This window comes from Protopterus annectens, chromosome 2.part1 (assembly GCF_019279795.1).
Source record: "Protopterus annectens isolate FY-2018-M chromosome 2.part1, PAN1.0, whole genome shotgun sequence".
Classification (NCBI taxonomy): Eukaryota; Metazoa; Chordata; order Ceratodontiformes; family Protopteridae; genus Protopterus; species Protopterus annectens.
Window position 1 is genome coordinate 1,120,941,216 of NC_056729.1, and position 23,370 is coordinate 1,120,964,585.

At 36.1% G+C, this 23,370-nt stretch overlaps 1 protein-coding gene across 1 annotated transcript in view; it reads right to left on the bottom strand.

The window, feature by feature from the left end:
• The window catches only part of LOC122794350 (macoilin-like), a 990,560-nt gene that overhangs the window by 197,483 nt on the left and 769,707 nt on the right, over positions 1–23,370 (bottom strand). Inside the window, exon 9 of the mRNA XM_044062667.1 lies at positions 4,580–4,700. Within this exon, the coding sequence (XP_043918602.1) occupies positions 4,580–4,700 (121 nt within the window). The remainder of the gene's footprint in view (positions 1–4,579; positions 4,701–23,370) is intronic.

Consider the following 23,370-nt stretch of genomic DNA (forward strand, 5'->3'; position numbering starts at 1 on the left):
GTTCACTTTCTTGTTCTGGCTAAAAGTTAATGTTTTCTGAAAGCATACAAGCTGCTTTTCACATCTGGGAAGAGAATAGAGACAAGAAAAGAACAGACAACAATTATTGTAAATGGAAGCACAGGCTGTAACATGCATGTTAGCATGGAAAACCTTAATTTTATGTTAGGTAATGCCTGTGGGTACACTTGTCATTTCTGGACAATTGTTAATATCAGGAGGGTTAGACTTCATTATTTGAAGATGGATATAGTTTTGTGATGTGTTTTAAATTAATAGTTATGGGGGTGTTTTGGGGTGTTTATTTCCATTGTTTTCATTAAAAAAAATCTTGAAAAATGTGACATGGAGATGACAAGAAACAGCTGTATAAAAGATAAATCTGCCAAACATTAGTGGGTGCATGTAACACAAAAGTTGAAAATAAACATTCAAAAAAGTTGTCAGGTATAACAGGTGGGAATAATAACTTGTTATCATAATGGCTACACTATCTATATTACCCTGGAAGGTAAATGACCTCACAGGTATATACAAAAAGGTAAAAGTATTGAATTATACTAAGAAATGCAGAGTGCAAACAGCAGTGCTGCAACAGACATGTTTGGAAAGAAATAAGCATGTGAATTTTAATAAGAAAGGATTTCAGGATGGATATTCAGAAGAATATCATGTCAAAAGTAGATTTGTGGTAGCAAGGGGCTACTGGCAAGAGAGGAGGACTACACTGACATGTAATTATTTTCCACCTAAAACTGCTATTATGAAGCTTAAGAAAATTTTGGAAGAAATAACTGTCAGCAGGGAATATTACTTGTAGGTGGGGAGTGGAACTTGATTTGCAATGGTTAAGATGTGTCAGGGGTATCTAGAAGATGAAGTATAACAAGAGAGTATATTTCTGAAGAAATTTATGAAAAGATTTGGTATGGAAGATGTGAATTCAGTTGTAAGAACTTGGAGAATATTTTACATATTATTCCTCAAGGTACAACTGGGCTAGACTAGACAAAAATTATATTTCATAGGATTGTGTGCATTTATTTGAAAGTTTCAACACACATCCAATAATTATTTCAGATCATGTGCCAATAAAAACTAAGATAAAATGCCGGGTGGTGAAGTAAACATGAGACATTGGCACTTTACCAACTACCTGCTAAAAACAGAGGAATTTACGGAATGGGTAGTGGAAATTATTTAAGACTTATTAGAGAAGACAGAAATTCCTTCAGAAGTTATAGCTAGTGAGTGGGATAAAATAAAAGTGGAGTTTAAAAATATGATAGAAATAAAAAAAAGAAAAGGAAATAAGTTTAAGATGTAACAGGAATTATTTGGATGAACTGACAAAGGCTAATGTTCTGCAGAATAAGGGAAATCTTACAGAACAAGAAGAGGCATAATTGCCAAATATTAAACAGAAAATAAGGTATGTAGATAATATCCACGTGTTTAAAAAAATTGCTGTTAAGCAACTGTTTTTGATAATAACTCCAGAGAACACAAACTTTTAGCACAACAACTTAGCCATCAGAAAGTTGAAATGGTCATTAACAAACTTGGGCAGCCTATGATAAGAAAAATAATCAGAGATCCTGAGGTATTAGAGATATTTTGGAAATTTTATGAACATTTGTATAAAGCAGAGACATGTGAAAATAATGAAATGGCACAAGTGGAAGCATTTATGTAAGACTTCAGTATGTCAAGGTTAGAGGTAGAGGAGAGTTAACAATTAACAGTTGAGATGAGTTAAAATAGAGACATACAATCAGTGTGCAAGAAATTCTCCAAGAACACGTGGTATAACTGTGGAAATTTGGAAGCTAAGAGGAAAGAAAGTGATAAAGATCTGGAACATTTTGTTTAACAGTAGTTTGAAAGGAGGGGAAGCACCAACATTCTGGAAGAAAGCTGTGGTGGCTGTAATACCTAAAAATGGTAAAGACCCATCAGACCCAGGTTCGTATAGACCCATTTATATTTTAAACCATGATTATAGAGTGTTTATGTCTATAATAGCTTAAAGAATGGAAAAGATGTTGGGAAAATGGACAGATATAGAGCATTGTGGTTTTGTGGAGGGGAGGCAAACATCTGACAACATTAAGAGAACAATGATGATCCAGAGGAAAGCAAAATGTAAGAAAATACTGCAGTTGTTGGTGAATCTTGATGCAGAGAAAACACTCAACAGAGTAAGCTGGGATTTTATAAGTAGGGCAATGGAAGCACTTACATTCCCTGATACAATAATAATGTCAGTTAGGGAGAATATATCAGGGAATGGAGATAAGAATTAGAGTAGGAGGATTCCTCTCTGGTAAGTTGTGCCTGAACTGAGGAACCAGGCAGGGGTGTCCTCTTTCCCCTTTACTATTTGCTTTATATTTAGAGCCACTTGCAAAGAAAATAAGGGACTCAGAAATTCAAAAATATATTTGTATGGTAATCAAGAGAAGCTGGCTTTATTTGCAGATGATATGCAGTACCTGATAAAACCAAAAAAGAACATCTCAGTGTTGTGGAACATTCTGAGATAGTTTCATGTCTTTTTGGGATATACAATTAATGAATACAAAATAAAGGCTATAGCTGTAAATTATGTACCCACACATGAACTGGTTCAGCAATACCCATATTTATGGGAAGAAAACGAAAATAACTGTTTATGGGTATGGATTAAAAAGGCTTATGTTATGACATCTAAGTATATGTGGGAAGTGACTAAACAAAGGATAATACAAAAACTGAGAAACTGGAAGCTCTTGTTTATGGATATGGATAGCAAGATACAGGCAGTGAAAATCTTTAGCCCCTTTAATTTTATATACAAGTCAGGCATATTTTTACAACCAGAGGAGAAGTTGTGAATAATAATTTATAAGGGCCAAGTGGGATAAGTCATTCCTTCCAGTAGAGCAAGGTGGTTTGCAATTACTTGATTTGAAGGGATATTTTAGAACTTCACAGTTAAAGCTCATGTATATAGGACAAGCAGAAAGCCATAATTCAAAGTAGAAAGGGATGATAATGAAATGGGAGAAATTCAAGAAATAAAGAGAGTGGGATTTGGGATGCAGATCCTTCAGGAGAGTAACATCAGCCAAACAGAATATTATATCCACATAGTAGCAGAAAGTATTTTGTGAACTATGCACACAAGAGAATGGAGAAAGGAGATTTTGCCAATAGGGATGACTGCAATTAGTGGTACAGAGAATAGCAGGAATTACTGCAATTAGTGGTGCAGAGAATAGGTAAGAGGGGGCTGGAATTTACTGGAGAAAAGGAGCCAAGGTATTGGAATCAAATATCTATTGAAGGAAATGTATTAGAAAGGGAAGAGGCCAAGAAGATATTTGGACTGCAGGCGAGAGACTGCCTTCCCTACCACAGGCAGGATCCTAAATGAAAGGCTTGTTCTGTCAGAGTTTTTAGTTGAAGCTAGAACAGAAGTTACTGTTAAAATGGGATAACTGGTAAAGCATATAAAATGTCACATGGTAACTATATGAGTCAATCAGTGGAGATTAGAAAAGATTGGGAAGAAAGACTGGAAAAGCAATTTACAAGAGAACAATGGGAGGACATATGTGTGACTCCCAAGTATACAACAAAGTCTATAAGATGTAGGATTTTTTCTTGGAAGGGTTTGCATAGGTGTTTTTATAAGCAGACACCAAACAGTTTTTCCTCATGTAGGTAGCAAATATTGGAGGTGTGATGAGGAAGAAATAGGTAACTTGGAACATATGTTTTGGGAGTGCATTGAGTTGACAGACTTCAAAAATTCCTGACAGAGTACACTGTCAGAAATTTTGGATGAGCAAATGGGTGCAAATAAGGAAATGATTCTTTAGAGCTGGGACACAGAATCTGAATTGCCTACACATAGTAAGGCCTTGTTAAATTTAATTCTGGTGGCAGCCAAAAAAGCAATTACTACAAAATGGAAATCAAAGTCTAAACCAAATGTGTCTGAAGTATTGCATATTGTAACAGAGATAAAAGAAATGCAAGTGGAATCTTCAGAAAAGAGTAGGAGCAAATTACTTCGAAATAAATGGAAATTGTGGGAACAATACATGCAGTATAATGATATGGAGGAGGAATGAGGTTTAAGGAAAGTCGGGAAGTGAGCAATTTAACTGGGAACATGTTAATATGTTTTTCTTTGTGTTTGCATATGTCTTAAAAGTGATAACTCAATAAAAGTGTTAAAAAACCCACCCAACAATGTTTGGATCTAGTCCACAACAATAGTGCATACATTGATAGAAAGACACAGTGAAGGTTTTGTTTGTGAACAGTCCGAGTATTTTTTTTTGACATTTGCAAATATATAACAGCTGGTCAAAAAAACAAAAAGGAAGGAAAATACCAACAAAGTACCATTATTTGTTCCACAGGCTATAAGTGTTCACAATTACACCACTAAAAAAAACTTTGGTTGTGCTATTCCCTGTAGTGATGTATATTTCTTGCTCGTAATAGTAGTCTTGCATAATACTACTAATAAAAAGCATAATTTTCGTAGTCCCCCCTGAAATCTAGTTAATTTGGTTATACTCACCTCCATTTCTCCTTCCAGTGTACGTATTTGGTCATCTTTCATTTTTACTTCAACGTGTATCTGTTTGTATTCATTTTCAAGCTCTTTTATTCGATTCTTTAGAGTATCTGTGCTTTCTTGCCTGTTTCAAAAAATGTCTATAGTGAGGGCACAACAGCATATGTAGATTTCAGCATATATATATATATATATATATATATATAGTACAGGGTTCAAATTTCTGAATGATAGCGCTACACTGATTATTTCACAGGGATGAATTTTCATCCAAGAGATGCAATATTAAAAAGAAATTTTTTTATGAACTGCATCCATCTTACTATATTCACACATATCAAAGATGATTTTAGTTATTTAACTTTACATACATTATTTTGTTAGCAGCTATTTTGATGCATTGCATGTAAAGACCATTACAGCTTAATGTTGCTATTTATTGTAACTTTAGAACTCTGCAGTATGAAATAGGGTGAAGCCACACTTAACTTACCTCTTACAGATAAGCATTTTTCTGCTGATTTATACCACAACATTCATCTGAAACTTTTAAGTCGAAAATGCAATATTAATTTTATTCCTTCCTTACTAAATGATTGTATATAAATGAATGGTTTTATGTATTATACACACTGTAGACAGTAAGGTAAACATAGCTGAAGTACAATAAAGTTATTTATTTATTTATTTATTTGCAGTTGGTTTACCAGGATAGTCCATTGGGCCAAGAAGAACCCGTTTTCAATGGAGTCCTGGGGAGAAAAGCTCCAAAGAAATACAAAGTTACACACGTTTACATTTGAATTGAAGAGTTACAATAAAAATTATAGATCACAGCAGGTAGACATACTTATAATGACAATTATAGGTCACAGTGGGCAGTAATACTAAGTAAAATCAATTCAATATAAGATACATTTGGATATGAAGTTAAAAGAAAAACATCACGCTGCAATAGTTACCAAAAGAAGTAATGCCAACTAGGCCAGAGAGTGAATTAGAGGAAATGGAGCTAATTTAACATTGTAGCCCATAAATTCCCACTTCTATTTATTTGTCACATTGTGAGCTGGATTTTAAAAAAATTATGTGCACATCACCAAGCTATCTTTGCTTGGCTACTCATAGTCGATTCAAGAGAGCACTTCAGCAAAACCTCACTGCATTTTATGCAGAAGAAGAATTATGTTTGACCTCAGGAATAGTGTCTTATGTAAACACTTTTCCAGGAAATTAGCAACCCACTTTACTCTGATTGGTGCTGTAAGTATACATTAGCACTGCTGACCACGAGCAGCTGCATGGCTAATGATGTTGCTTATGTTTCAGAAGGGGGTTGGTGGTATAGGTTTGAAGCCTACTGTATGATAATTTATGCGATGCTTACCAAAAGTCACATGATGGTGCTAATTCATCTGGGGGGTTTCATCAGTGCCTGATAGATAGGAGACTGTGCCATGGGTACACAGTAATGGAGTAAGTCACAGTGTAGGTGTGTCACCATTTTAACACATCTGGAATAAACCCTTACAGATAAACATATAGTCAAACAGCAGGTGTGTCAAGTACTGTGAACATCTCCTGCAAAATGCTATATTGCTCAAATCAACAGTTACACAGGTGTCACCACTAGTGCCACTTCCAAATTTATTTTTATTTATTTATTTTAATTTACATTTGTTTACCAGGAAAGTCTGACTGGACATTGGTCCTTTTTCAGTGGAGGCCTGGGGAGAAATGCCAGTGTTGTATATCAGTAGTCAGAAGCCTGTGCACATATGGGAGAGATAAATACATATAACACAGAACTCAGCAGCAATGACCACTAGGAAGGAATGGAGGAAGTCCACAAATATTCCAAATGGGTTTTTAATAGTAATCCAAAATTGGCAAAAACAAACTAGAAGCAACAAAAAATGGTGGTTTTAATTTAAAAACAAGTGCTTTTGTCCCGTATAACTACAGGCCTTCCTCAGAAATACAACTAAAACAACAAAATCAGTTTAAATAGACCTCCACAAGTTAAGTCATGTGACAGATTAAATAGTTTATAGATAGGTTCATAGATTAGTACTAGGCTAACTGCCCTTTTTTGCGTAATTTGAAGCCTAGCCAGTTACTCCATGTGAGAGTCAAACCCTGCAACTTGTGTCTTTAAGGTAAACACCTTAACCATTATGTCATCCTCCCACCCCCTATAGTGCTCAAATCAGCAGTTACATTGAAAAAACTTCTTAAACAGCACTCACTGAAAATTAGATGCACAATAGCAATAACAAACCCATGTACATCAATTTTGTCATTTAAATAAAAATAAAAAATAAATACCAGTGCTCAAAAAACAATATAAATATATATAAACATATTCAAAAAGATGCAAAAAGATATCCAACAGCATTTTTTATAAAACCTAAAATGATGGAAAACAATAATTCCTGAGGAATTCCTTTTGTTATATGGGATGGAAGTGCTTGTTTTTTTTGTTACTTCTAGTTTGTTTTTGCCTGTTTTGGATTACTATTAAAAACCCATTTAGAACATTTGTGGACTTGCTCCATTCCTTCCTAGTGGTCATTGCTGCTGAGTTCTGTGTTATAAGTTTTGGCATTTTGCTGTGCCCTGTACTTCAGAGATAAACTCATACTTGGCATACATGACTACATGTTGCCGCATCAAGGGTATGATCTGTGCAATCTACAAGCTCACGGTATTTGTAGGCTAGAACCAAAGTTATCCAAACTGCTGACCATAACATGTAATATAGAGGCTAGGAACACAGTTAAAACAAGGGAATAACACTCGGAGAGTGGCAGATGGTAGCAACTGTATATATAGTGTCAGTATATGTGCAGTGCACATGATGCAAGCAGTACGATAACTGTTTCAAATGAGTGAGGAAGGACACAGTGTTAACATGTCAGTGGCAGTCTAGATATATGGTGACAGACATCAGGTGCATATTGCTGACATCTGAGACATTCTCGGCTTCCACTAAACTGAGTCAACATACTATCATTGCTTGCTGACATTTGCAAAACATAGATAATGCAGTTCAATAAGATTTAATTTTATGGATAGCTTGGTATATGCTGATATGGCTTATATTTGGTACAAAGTTTATATTGTATCTTAGCTCAGAATATTTCTCAATATTTTGAAAATAAAATGAAAATATGATTTATGCATCGTTTCAATTTTTGAAAATACGATTTATAATTTGTGTTATGTTCCTTTTACAACTGTTTTTAAAATTGAACTAAAGTTACACAAAAATAACTTTGAATTTAATAAAATCACATTATCTCTGTTTGGTGCATCCATCTCTCTTGGGGCAGCGATTGTGGACAAAGATCAGTACTGAGTAGACATACCTCCACCTCCTTGCCCCAAAGGTATTCTTCACTAGAGGCTGGGATAATATGATAACAAAGATGAAGGCTTCCACAGTGCCTCCCAGCTTTTTTGGGAATCTCACCATTGGAAAGCATGATGAAAGGAATATAAACATAAGTTGTTGCCAGAGTAATAATGTCAAAACGCCTCCATATTACCAAATCAAAACCAAGCAACACTTTCATAGCTACAGAGAATTACCACAAGTGCCTTAAAATAAAAAGAAGTAACAGAATTGGTTCAATGCTTTCTGCATACAGTTCCTTTATGGCTGCTCACAATGTAACAAATATTATTTATTTGTCTTTGCTTACCAGGAAATCTGACTAATACCCATTTTCAGCAGAAGCCTGGGAAGAAAAGCTCCATTTGCTTACATTGCATTATACTAAGTTCCAGTTAAACATAGAGTAGTTACATTTCTGTTTACATTTGTAAATGTACAGTAGTTACAGTTATACACTCTTAGACTTTACAGAAGTAGAAGTTACTAAAGAGAAGGACCACGTGTAACTTAATAGATTGTACGGGCAGCAGTTATGTATAAAAATTGTTTTGTCATTTCAGTGAGAGGTTTTAGAATATTCTGTTTAAGTAGAGTATTTGCAGACTATTGTATGATAAGCACAAAGTCTTAACCTGGTAATGAGCATGTGCAGGACCAGGATTGGTTAAAATGTTTAAGCAGTGGTTTAAAACTATTGAGGTTGTTGGAGAGTTTTATTTGTATGGAGATACAATTCCAGAGTTCAGCAATGAATTGGGAGTAGAGAGAGTCTCCTGGCAAAATTATTTGACTTATTTATGAGTAGTAAGAATTTGTTACTAAAACAGTGGTCCCTTGCTGGACAGTAGGGTAGTAATAAGTTTTGTAGTGCAGGACACTTTTCTGGATGATAAATGAGTTTGTGTGCTGTAGTTAGTTGTGAACATTTTAGGTACTTGTGCAATTCACATCATTTTAATTGCTTTAAACTATGACAATGGTGGGTCCTATGAGGGAGACTAGTGGCAAATTTAGCTATTTTATGGTAGCAGGAGGCAAATGTCTTTCTTTGAGTATTGTTTAAGTTTGTTAGGGTAGGAGCAGTGCATGAGTGAGTTGTCTAGAGTTTTTCTTGCAGTATCTGGAAGGCGTCCATTGATCTTATAAAGGGAGCCTAGTTTTTGGTGTGTAGATTTAATGGTGTGCAGTATATGCTGGTTCATATATTAATGTATATATTTGGGATAATTGTGTTTTTTGCATTACATTTCAGCATTTATGAACTAGTGCACTATTTTATTGATGCACGAGAGGGCGCTCCATGCTTTCTATATGAAATTTATATAAGTTGGAAGACAGCAAGTTAGGTTTTGTCTTCATTTTGTACGTCATGTTTGGTTGCTGATGAAGGATTTACCGAAACCGGTACAACCATGTTGGTGTACGGTTATGTTATTTTGCTGTCATGAATTGGACATTAAATAAGATTGCCTGATTCCAGGAGTTGAGTGCTGGCTTTCTTTCTTCACTATTGATTCTTTGAGCCAGGTTTCTACAGGGGAGAAAGATTTTTGGGTAATGTCTTGGACCTTATTTATTGCTGAGTCCACACATATTAATGTTGAGTTGTCTGCATACTGAACTAAACTAGCATGGTGAGTGAAACTGTGGAGGTAATTAATAAATATATTAACTAGAAGAGGACTCAGGATAGAGCCCTGAGGGACACCTGTAGTAACTGGTTAAAAGGATGAGTAGTTTTTTTGCCATTTAATGGCTTGTTGCCCTCCAGATAGGTAACTAAAAAAATGACAAGGAGTATTGTGAACATCCTATTGAGGAGAGTCAAATGAGCAGTTGCTGGTACAAGACAGTATCAAATGCCTTTGACAAGTCTAAGAACATGGTGGATACAAGGAGACCGTTGTTTCTATGTTGGCTTATTATACTGGTAAAATATAGTAGAGCAGTAGTGGTGTGTGATGGGGCCTAAAGCCATCCTGTCTTTCTGAGAGCAGGTTATTTGAGGTTAGGTATTGCATAAGCAGCATATGGATGCATTTCTCTAATATTTTGGGGAGGGAGAGAGAATCGTTATTGGCCTGTAGTTATTAAACTCTGTAAATGAAAATAAAATTGCCAAAGATTCCAAAGACAACCACAAAGCATTCTATAACTATGTCAAGAATCTAAATGGCGAGTAAATTGGGGCGTGGCCAAGGATGAACACAGGATAGCAGCAGATTTCTTCAGCGCCACCAACTTAACTGCACTGACAGGAAATAATTACTTTAAAAATTAATTTATGAAATAATTTTCTTTCTAAATACGTTTGGAATATCAGTTTCTTGAATAATATCTAAAAAAGAAAGAAAATTTCAATAATTTTCCTGTCAGAAAACACCTTGGAAATTTCTCTGTCAGCACCTCTGTTTGAAATGAGTTCCAGTAAGACAAATTCTCAGGATTCCAGCATCAAGAAAGAGCTTCAGTCTCTGATATCTACAATTCAGCAACTTACTACCAAAATGGACAAACTGGATACTAAAATTGATAACTTCATAGAAAAAACTACAAAACAAATAGATTTGTTACATCTAGACTTGCAATAACAGAAGACTCAGATTACAGGCATAGAAGAGACTGTTAATGACATGGAGAATAGAATCCAGGAAGAAGAAATTAACATTGAGTTTTTGCTGAAGCAGAACACACATCTACAAACCAAACTTGATGACCTGGAAAATAGATTTAGGCGTAATAATATTAGGATTTTTGGACTGCCAGAAAATATAGAAGGTAACAATATTACTTCTTTTTTAAATACTTGGCTTCCCAAAACTTTAGACTTGTCAGAAGCATTTTCTTTTGGTATTGAAAGAGCCCATAGATCCATGTCTAATTTTAACTCTAACAAAAAGTATCCTAGATCAGTTATAGTAAGATTTCTACCATCTTATGATAAGGAGATGGTACTAAAATCTGCATGCGCTAAAGCACCTCTTAAAATTAACGAGGCAACTGTGCATTTTGACAATGACTATTCTTCCTTGGTAATAACTAAAAAAAAGTTTTTCTGCCATTAATAAGAGAGCTTAAGAAAGCACAGTTCAAAACCTACCTTCTGTTTCCTGCCGAACTAAAAATCTTTTTACCTGATGGCCCTAGAATTTTTGAAGACTTGGACTCTGCTTTGCTGTATATTAAAAAAAATAAGATATTGGATAAAATAGAAGATATGGAATGGGTTAGTCCTTCGTTAAAGAGGATGGCAACAGAAACTTCTTGGAAGACTTCAGAGAAGTAAAAAAGACTGAAAAACAAATGACATGTTCTATGTTTTTTTTTTTCTCTCTCTTTCTCCTTCACTCTTAATCTCTTCAAATACAGTTACTACATCTCCAGAAAACCACAAATACTCTAAAAGATTTAATCAAAGTTATTTTCTGTGTGCAAAGAACTGTTTTTGTTTCATAAATAGTCAAAATCTCTGAGGAACAAATAACAAGCTATCAATCAACTTGTTTCTCTTTGTGATAAAGAGACCCAAGGTTAGTAATTTGATACATTTTTTTCTCTTCATGTTTTAAATAATGGCATTCTTTTTAAACTATGCATTTAGTGAGGGGTGGGGGAGGGCAAGGAGAGAAGTATGATGAAAAATATGAAAAGTGGACTAATAACTTATTAGTTTTTTTAAAATATATATATATGCTGTTTAAACACTGTTGCTTAATATTATACCATGATTCTATTGCTTATACATGATTACAAATAATTTGTCATGATTTAATTACAAATAATTAGAACTAAAATAGTGGTAAATAATATGTTTCATATCTATCTTTATTAATATAAACAGCAAGTAATATTTCACTGTATATACTCTTTATAGCTTCCTTGTTTTTTCTTTTCTCTTTCTTCTCTCTCTCTTTTTATTTTCTACTCTCTTTCTTTTCTTCTCTCTCTCTCTTTTTCTCCCATATAAGTACATTTACATGCTTTTGATAATACTGATACATGTATATAATAAGATTTGTATAAGAAAATGAATTGGGGCATAAAAAAATTAGTTGTATTATATGTTAATAACTGTAGGCTTAGTTTCACTGTCATAGAGACTGTAATGACTTGTAAAATACTTCGCAAAGGTTTTGCTCTGTTTAGTTTCATTTGTATTGCTAAATGAATGTCAGTCATTTGCATTTATTAAAATTCCTGCCAGAATGTTAAGGGAGACAATTTGGGATGTGGGTTACCTCGTGAATAGTGTCCTCGAGTTGTTTTAAAAGCTTCAACACTCAGAATACACGCAGAGAAGCTGAATGCAGTCATTTTGAACTTTGACCCCTGATTTCACACTGACACATCGCAGATTCAAGAAGAACACTCTTCCAGGAAGTAGAACTGCTGCAAATGCGACTTTGTGATGAAAAACGAACTCTATAACATTTAAATGTGTTATTTTTTATAACTACTTACTTATTTGTGATATAATTTATAAAATATGAAACTTATAATGATTTTAAATGATTCAGTATGCCATAGTAAGCAAGTGAGATATTTTAGAAGGCATAGAAAGTAAAACATATATACATATGTTTTTGAAAGCTTACATGACTGCAACATATTAATGTATGTAAATACTTATGATTTAAACATATATACTGTTATAATTCATTTGACTTATCTAATTGACAAGCATAAGTATCATTATGATTTTATCTTAGAAGAAATTGTCATGTGACATATTTTAAAGCAGCAGTTCAGATATATAAAATACAGATGGCTTTCTTCACAATGATTTAAGTATATCTGGGAATTTACATTGCTATGTAGTATGATTTGTAACCATATCTATGAACATAAATATTTTATTTAACTGGCAATAATAAGTATGAGAAGAAAGCTTTGATGCAAGTAATTTAAAGTTTTTAAAAACTGTTAACTGCATTCCTATGACAGAAAATAGGAATATCCTAATATATGTAATGTCTGAACCATAATAGCCTAAGTTATTGACTCTAAATGAACATAAGAACTTATTTTTACAAACTTTTAATAAATTAATATGTAGATATGCCCCCTTTTTTTTTTTTTTTTTCTCTTTCTCTCTCTTCTTTTCTTTCTCTCTCTCTTCTCGGTTCCCATTATCAAGTTTATTTGAATGCTATTTTGATTATAAATGTATTATACTAAATAGATGTACATAGTATGAGTTGTTTCTAAATGTTCCTATTTGTTTATATGATGCTGATTTATAAATTGTTTAGCTTTGTTTTACTAGATAATCTAATTGAAAGAGGTTAACTTTAGTTAATAATAACCAGTATTAAATTGATAAGGTGGCAGCTGAGGTACTGCTGCTTAGGGTAGGGGGATAACTTGAGTGGTATGTGCTACTCAAAGTTGGAGTTTTTAACTCCAGGCTGGGTGCAAGGTTTAATCCTTATATTATTTTCATCTGTTTATTGTTGTTTGTATATAGTTCTGACATCCACAACACATTTTATAAACTCATTGTCACTACAAGCAAAAATGAAGCTTATACAAAATCCCATAAGATTTTCAATAAATACAGCTATATTTAATGGTACACCTAAAGGAGGAGGTATAATATCACTTATTTTGTTAATTGTTATTCTGATTATAAGTTTTATATGTTTAAAAAAAGCCAAATGATTTCTCTAAAAGGAATTTCTTTAAACATTAATGGACTGAATAACCCATGTAAAAGGGCAAGTTTAATGAGATACATTAATTTACATAAGGCCAACTTAGTATTCCTTCAAGAAACACATCTCCTGAAAAAGGATATTGATAAATTAGCCACTAATAAATATACAGTCTTAGTTAGTTCAGAACACACTCAGAAAAAAAGAGGAGTGGCTATTTTATGGAATAAAAGTATGCCCATACCTAAAACTATTAAGTCTTATGAAGATGATAAAGGAATGTTTTGTATGGTTACAATACAGATTAATGGAAAGGCATATACATTAATCAATGTATATTGGATACCAGGAATTGGCATTAATACAGAGAAACACCATCTCAATAAGATCATATCATTTTCTATAGGAGATATTATTTTAGCTGGTGACTTTAATTGTATCCTACATGAAAATGATACTACTACTATAGGAAAAAGGAAAATTACATCTAATGCAAAACATTTAAAGGATTTTGTTAATGTATATCATTTGAATGATATTAATAATCAGATAGATTCAAAATCATTACCATACACTTTTTTTTCTAACAGATATAAAACTTATTCAAAAATAGATAGAGTCTTTATTTCTAACCAGATGGTAACAGAATTAATTAATTCTAAAATCATTTTGTGTCCTATATCAGATCATAATTCAATTGTCTTTGAGTTTATGATAAAATACTTACAATGTTCAGATCAAAAGGATACCAGCATACTTAACTCAACTAAAAGACTATAAAGATTATATACTTTCAGAAGTGCAACATTTTTTAGACATAAATAATACTCCTGAAGTCTCCATTGTTTATGTTTGGGATGCTTTAAAATCATACCTATATGGACAAAGTATCAGATGGTATAATAATAAAAGGAAATCTTGGGACAAGGAATTATTAGATATTCAAAGTAAATTAGACTCTTATAAGCATAATAATAAAGAAAATATTATGGACAAAAAAGTCATTGAAGAAATAAATAAATTAAATGAGAAATACAAAGAATTTTTAACTCATAAAGTTAAAATAACATTAGAGAAATACAAGTTTCTGTCTTACTCAATAAGTCCCAAATACTTACATAGACTTAAAAATAAAACAAAAAGGTTGAATAAGCAAAATCGTATCAAAGAAATTTTTTCTACAAGGAAAAAGAAGAATGTTTCTAGTCTACCAGAAATATTAGATGGATTTAGAAATCACTTTCACAAAATTAATCATAATAACATTAACATGGAGCCTAAAGATAAAATAAAGAAATTTATAACTACAAACATGAACAAAAAACTTAATAAACAACAGACTAAGCTATTGGGTAAAAATATTTCATATACAGAGGTTGTTACACAAATAAACAAGCTTAAATCAAACAAAGCACCAGGTAATGATGGTATTATACCAGAGATCTATAAAATTCTTTCTAAAAGTACATACTCATTAATACATAAGGTTTTTATTTTGGCCCAAAATGAGTTAACAACTCCCCCATCTTGGCAATACACATTTATTTTGCCAATTTTAAAACCCAATAAAGACCCAACTAGATGCACTTCATATAGACCTATCTCATTACTTAATGTTGACTATAAAATGTTTATGAGTATTTTTGCTGATAGACTAAAGACAATCATCCCAGGCATTATAGATATAGACCAGACAGGCTTCATTGTAAATAGAAATACTTTTGATAATATAAGGAGAACTTTAACGTTAATTGATTTTGCAAATAGGAGAAAGAAAGATTTAACACTTATTAGTCTCAATATAAGTTCAGCATTTGATTCAGTAAGTTGGGACTACTTGTTTATCTTACTGAAGTGCACAAACTTCTCAGATGCATTTGTAAATCTAATTGAACATCTATATAAAGGAGCACTGGCTTACATTAAGATAGGAACATATGTCTCACAAAAAATACCCATTTTAAAAGGTACAAAACAAGGGTGTCCACTCTCTCCATTATTATTTACTTTAATAATGGAGCCTTGGGCTAATTTGATCAGAAACAGTACTGATATAGAAGGATTTGATATAGATGAAAATACAATATCTAAAATTCAACTTTTTGCAGATGATGTTCTAATTACATCAGCAGAATCTAATTCTTCTATGCAGTTCTTATTTGATAAAATGATGAATTTTAAAAATATTTCTGGTTTAATATTCAGTGAAGAAAAAACTAAAATATTACATATATATATATATATACACGAAAAAATGTCCTCATTAGTGATTTTAGTAAATATATACCCAACTCAGGTCAGATAACATACTTAGGTATAATATTAACTAAAGATATCAAATCTATTATACATAATAATTATAGTACCTTTCTTCTTAATATACAAAATCTTTTCAATAGCTGGAATAATATGTTTTTTACTATGGAAGAGAGACTTACAATTATTAAAATGATAATATTCCCTAAGATATTATACTTAATACAATCAATAATACTCCCACCTACAAAAATAATTATTAAGAAATTGAATTCACTAATGTTAAATTTCTTATGGGCACCTAATAGACCTAGGATTGCATTAAAGAAACATACTAATAGCTGGTCTCAAGGGGGCATTTCATTTCCAGACTTTAATTTATATACTATCTCTTCTATTATAAAAGTTATTACTTTGTTAATAGATCAGTCATACGTTGCAAGATGAAAAGATTACTGGGAACTAATTAGCATTCACTTCATGAAAATCTCTTTAACACATAAAAATATTATTGTAAATAACCCCATGTTATGGTTACTAAAAGAATTTTGTACTTCACCTATTACACCAAAATATATAGTTAGTTACCCATTAAACATTATTATCAGTTATCGTAATTTTATATTCATGCATCCTAAGTATAAGGAATGGAATTTTAGTCTATTTCCTATAATGTATACACAAGGTATGCTTTTGTCAACCACTTCTGAAAGAACTCTTTTAGTCACAGAAAATGATCTAAAGTACTGGTATCAGTTGCTATCTGATAATAAAGTAAAAAATTTAGACTTCTTAAAACAAGAATTTGAACTGAGAGAAACTTGTTGGTTAGAAGTTCAGACCTTTAGACAACATCTTATTAATAAAATTGATTTAATGTCTATAACAGTTAAAGAATCTATTCCAATACTGATTGATTACTTGATATTAAATTTACAACATAAAGTTTCTGATAAAGGTAAGCTTTCATACATACATAAAATTATCAGAGAAGAAACTTATTACAGTGTAGATACCTATTGGAATTATTTCACTTCCATTAATGGTGAATCACCAAAACAACAAGATAAACAATATATATTGGAATCTGCTTATAAAACTACTTCTTCCATTATTTGGAGACTTTTTACTTGGACATTTTTACATAGATCCTTCTATACACCTTTGATGATGAATAAAATAAATAATAAAGACAACCTATGTAAAAGATGTAATGCAGAAATTAATGCTGATTGGGCACATATGTTTTATGACTGTATAAAATTGAAGGAATATTGGAAGTTAATCAATGATTTTTTGCAGGCCCTTTTTACAGATAATTTCATTATTTCTAAATCACTTATATTATTCAACACTCCTGTTCCTAAAAGTGTTAAAAAAAGTTAAGCTTCCCTTGTTATGGTCTATTCTAGCAGTGGCTAGAAAAATAATAACCAGAAATTGGATTTCACATAATCCTCCTTCGTTTAATGACTTTAAAAATGTTATGACTGAAGTGTGTCATATGGAATTGATGACAATAAAATCAAGAACTACTAGAAAAACATCTTATTATATTATATGGGATACTTTACAAAATCTGTTAAAAAAATCTTAGCTTCAATAGCATGGTATTTTAGTTTAATTAATTGATTTGATTTGTAGTGGATGTCTTTGTAAATACTTTGGTTATTTTATTGAATGTTATAACCATTTCTATTTTAATTACTTGTATAAAATTGTTATATTTATTTTGTATGTTAAAAACAATAAACTTGTTTTAAAAAAAAAAAGAATCTAAATGGCAATGCTCAGATCCGCTCTGAGCTACAACAGAATGGCATTAAATATACTGATCCGAAGGATATTGCCAATATCCTGGCAGACCAATTCACTGCCAACTTCACCCCTTACCAGAAGATTGCCAAATTCCAGTAATAATTGCCACACAGGTAAAAAATGCACTCTCCAAAGCTTAGAATACAGCATCCATGGGACCAGATGACATCACAGGCTGTGTATTACATGAACTACAAAATGAACTGGCACCTCACCTAAGTGTCATGTCTAATCATAGCCTCACTTCAGGGTTCATGCCCATTGAGTGGTGCACAGCTATAGTTATCCCACTCCACAAGGGGGGATCCACCTTGGATCCCGGGAACGACTGCCTATCAGTCTGACAAGCCTGATCTGCAAGGTAATGGAACGTATTATCATGGAACTTATAAACAAAGACATTGGTAACCTTCAAACACTGGACTCCACCCAGTTTGGGTTTGTGAAGGACCGATCTTGTCTCCTGAACCTGACTGACTTCTTCGAATCAGTCTCCAGAGCTGTGGACGAGGGTAAGGTGGCTCACACAGCCTATCTGCACCTCGCCAAGGCCTTTGACACCATCCCCCAATCTGGAATCATAGATAGACTTACTAAGCTGGGCATTAATCCCTACATCACTCAATGGTTTGCCAACTGGTTTACTGACAGAACCCTCACTGTAAAAGTAGCCAACTCTAAATCCAGCTCCAGACAAGTGACAAGTGGAGTACCTCAATGTTCAGTCCTGGGACTGCTCTTGTTTGGCATCTACTTCTCTGAAGTCCATCCAACACTAAGGGACTCTGGCTAACAAAGTTTGCAGATGACTGTAAATTGGGAGCCATTATTGAATCCCAAATGATGTGGATACTCTACAAAAGGGCCTTACAGAAACAGATGCTTGGTGCCAGAGCCATGGGCTCAAGCTCAATGCCAAGAAATTTATAGTTATTCCCTTAGGGAAAAAACATGTACCCATGAATTACCACATGGGTGGCAGTACACTAAACACCAAAAGTGTGATAAGAGACTTAGGGACACAGGTGTACAATGGTCTCACCTTCGATAACCACATGGCCACAACAGTCAGGAAATCCTTCTATGTGGCACACCTCATCACTAAGGGCTTTTCATCCAGAAAAAAGGAGGTCATTGTCCTACTGTACTCATCCCTCATTAGACCCATTATAGAATACACTTCCCCGTTTGGTATGTACTTCTCAAGACATCTGCAACAACTGGAAAGGCCGCAGAAATACCTCACTAAAAGAATCATAGGCCTAAAGCAGATGCCCTACACTGACCGCCCTAAAAAACTCCAGCTATACTCTGTCGCATATCGTCTACTCAGAGGTAATCTCTGCCTAACATACAAGGCCATGCCAAACCCAGAGCTGTTGGACATGCTACACATAAAGAAATCCCAATCCCTCAGAGCCACACACTCCAGGGATCTAAACCTTGTCATCACAATAAACAAAACATGCTGGAGGGATAGGTTTCTGACCCAGAGACTCCCCAGACTCTGGAATAGACTGCCCATACATGTCAAGCAGAGAACCTCTTTGGCCCTCTTCAAAAGGAACCTTGACGATTGGATGGGAGAAAGGAAATTCATCCCGGGGATCACTTCAGTCACCCTGCTAGACGGGTCCAGGGAAGTAAATAGTGTGGGAAGAAATAGCCAGGGAATTGTTATGGCTAGGCTTGTATAGGCCCTAGGGCCAATAGCCTAGTAGCAACCTATGAGCTTAGTGTATAGTGTGCATATGTGAGTTGTGCTTGTGTGGTCTCTCAAGCATGTCTGACAAACTGGCAGATTCTGACAAACCCTCTGGTTTCTGGGGCAGTTGGAGGTGCTGTGCAATATCTGCTCGGTCTTCAATCCACAGGCCCTCACTGATCAGCGTAGTAAGCTGATCTTGAGAGGTCTTCTCCTGAGTTCTGGAGCCCAGCCTTCTGCCCTAAAGAAACATGCCCCCTCAGTTACTCTGAGGACATCCACTTCTGCTCCCAAGAACAGCAGAAAGCTGCCAGATCTATTGTCTTCATATCCCTCCTGTTTTGCTTCTCTCCAGATCTTACAGACCTCAGAGCCAATAAAGCTGGCATCGGCCAAGCCAACCTCTCTGCCAGGCCCTCAGACTTTGGGTCCAAGCAGTTAATCAGAGTCTGTGGAGATTGTATGAATCCACAGCTCCTCATCTCAAGAGCAGACTCCATCGGGTCAGACATGCCCGAATCGGAGGTCATGGAGCCATACTTCACATTGGAGTAAATCTCTCTCAGCTGTCCTGATCATCTGGCCCACCCTGTCATTGGTCAGGTCAACCCATTCTCTGTTTTCTTTAGATCTCCTCAGCTGTCCCACTCTGATATGGACTGGATGATGAGGAGTATTCTGAAAGCCCAGATCCAGCTGGGGATCTTACCTTCTCCGACCCATGCTGGATCTGTGAGAATACCAACTCCGATACCTCAGCCTCCTCCTCGAGCCAACCTTTGGCTTTAGAGTTGCAAAGCTGACACTGAGTGGACTGGCATCAAAGCACGGAATATCCCTTTCTATGACTCCAGCAGTGTCCCAGACTGGCTTGGCTCTTGGTCCTTTGTAGCAGAGCTGGTCCTAGATCCTAGATGTTGGTGGTGGGTCCTCAGGGCTAGTGTTGACTCCAACTTTTTTGGAGGAGTCCCTTCCCCTGGGAGCTTCAGCTTTCAACAGCTTGGGGTCATTGCCTTCTGGAGGTGTTGGATCCCGGATGATCTTGTCCTTTTCACCCTTGGCAGTTTCAGGTCCTGGGGTGGAACAGCAGGTTCTCCTGGCATCATCAGCCTTCCAGGTGACAGAGAGGGCATTCTCTACACCTCAAGACATGGTCCCACTTCCACCAGGCCCTACACAATCCCCTGCAGATCAGGACTTTGCTCCCATCTGTCCAGTCCATGGTCAGCCCCTCTTGGCGAGCCCCCAGTCTACCCCCAGCAAGGGGGCCCCTGTCTTCTGAGTCCTCTGCTGAGTACCCCATGGAGGAGGCCCCTCAGAAGCACTGGTGCAAGATGAAGCACCTAGACTCTCCTTTGGAGTCATTGACAGAGGACACTGATTTCAACAAAGGGGAAGGGTCCCCCCCGATCTCCACCTGATGTTATTTCCTTCGGGGATGTCTTATAAATTCTGAAGCAAAAGGGTGGCTGGTCTTCCCACTCCCCTTCCTCAGAGGAGTCAGTTTTCCTGGAGGCATTTGGAATGGGCCCATCTACATACTGGGTAACCCCCCAATGGACCAGCTCATTGACCTTATTGTCTGCCAGGCTTGGAAGGAGCCTGACACCATGCAGCCTTTTACCAAACCTGCAGACAGATATCTTAGTCCCCCTAAGGACCACCCTTTTTGGAGTAAAGGTGTCCCAGTTGATGCCATTGTGGTGTCAGCAGCCACCAAGAAGGAGCTTGCTGAACAAAGATCCACTGTTCATCCCCTGAACAAGGAGCCAGTGGCTTTGGACAGACATGGGAAGCACTTGTATGTCTCAGCCAGTTTTACACTGAGATCATTGAATTACTTGCCACACTTCACCTCTCTGATGCAGTCACTGTCAGAGGAGGACCTTAAAAAGGTTTCTCCCCAGCTGACCACTATGTCCTCCATCACTAACTCCTCGATGAGGTTAATTTCCCATACTGCAGAAGGAACCTCATGAGTGGCTGGTTCAGGCATAGCCCTCAGGAAACATGCCTGGATGAGGCTGTGCAGGTTTGCGAACCCCTTTAAGGCATTGTCCAAAAATGCCCCCTTTGACGATTCCTTTTTGTTTGGGCCATCAGTAAAAGAAACTCTCACCCACAATGAATAGGAAGGCAACACCTTATCTGCTGTAGGGATCAAGTTTTCTTTCCCCAACGGACCTTCTCCAGGAGCCAATGGAGTGGGAAGAATATGTGGTTTCTTAAGTCCCAGGGGCCTTTTCCCAATTCGCAAGATGAATCCTTCTCTACAGGCAGAGAGAGTATTCAATGGTAGACGTTGCCTCAGAGAGAGAGGGGGGTTCCACAAAATCAGGGCTTCAAAGAACCTTTTTCTGACAGGCCCTTTCAGTGCTCCTGAAGTGCTGCCTGGCTGTCCTACTCTGGAGGCAGTCAGGGCAGACATTTGTTACACTCAGAAGCCTGGACAAACTTAACAAAATGACACCTGGGTGTTAAATATAATTTCCAAAGGTTGCTATATTCCCTTTTCCCTTCCTCCTCCCTGTTCTGAGACATGTCTCCCAGATGTGCCACTCAGTCAAACAGAGAGTGCCCTTCTAGAAGTTCAAAAACTTCTAGACAAAAGAGTCATCCAACATGTCCCAGCCAAACAACTAGGATGGAACTTACTCATGCTTCTTTTTGGTGCCTGAGAAGGCAGGGGACCTTCAACCCATCTTGGATCTGAGCAGTTTAGACTTATTTATAAAGAAGTCGAAGCTCTGCATGGTTACAGTACAGTCCATTCTGCAGCTTCTGTGCAAGGACAACTGGATGTGCTCTGTTGATCTCCAGGACGTATACTATCATATCAAAATAGACAGGCACTCCAGGAGATATCTGTGCTTCAGGCTGAGGGCCAGTCATTACCAATTCAGAGTACTGCTATTTGGCCTCACCACTGCTTCCGGGTGTTCAAGAAATGCATGGCTGTGGATGCATCTCACCTCTGTCTGCAAGGATTCCAGGTATTTCCTTACCTGGACGATTGGCTCCTAATGGCATCTAAAATGCATCGACTACTTCAGGCTATTCCGGTTATGTTGCACCTGTTCCATTGCCTGGGAATCGCAGTGAACATGGTAAAATTCAAGATGACTCCGGATTGGGACATCAAATTCATAGGAACACAATTGAACACAATCACAAAGATAGCAGCCTTGTCCCCCACAGAATCAGATCCTTGAGACAGCAGGTTCAACTTTTGCTAGTATCCTAACACCGCCAGCTAGACTGGTCCTCATTGTCCTAGAATCCATGTTAGCCACCATTCTTCTAGTGCCTCTAGCCAGGTTCTTCATGCGAGTTCTCCAGTGAACCCTAGCAGTACAGTGGTCTATTTGTGTCATCCATCAACCCAGTCAGGCTAACTCCAATTTGCAGGCATCATCTACAGTGGTGGATTCTTTCAGACAACCTCCATCTCAGAAGACCTTTCATTCTTCCCCCTCATGTGGCCAGGGTGACCACAGATGCCTCCCTGTTGGGGTGGAAGGGGCATTTTCAGGGAAAGATGCACATAAATGTACTGGAGATGAGGGCGGTCGTTCTCACATTACAAGCCTTTCAGGACTGCCTTCCTCTGGGGACAATTGCAACTGGTGGTTTGGTAAATCAGCAAGGGGAGGAGTCATTCATACCCGTTGTGCAGAGAGGTTATAAGGATTTGGGAATGGGTGATTTCTTTAAACCACTTTCTCATTGCAACACACATCCTGGGGGAGTCCAGTGTTCTGGTGGATAGACTGAGCAGGTCGATCTTAAGTCCACACAAGTGGTCCCTGAACCATTCAGTAATGAATCAAATATTCAGCTATTGGGGCCAGCCTTGGTGTGATGCTTTTGCCTCTCACCTAAACAACAAATGCAGCAAGTACTTCATACTGACTCTCCCCTTGGGGGAGTCGCACAGGGATGACTTAGTCCACGATTGGCC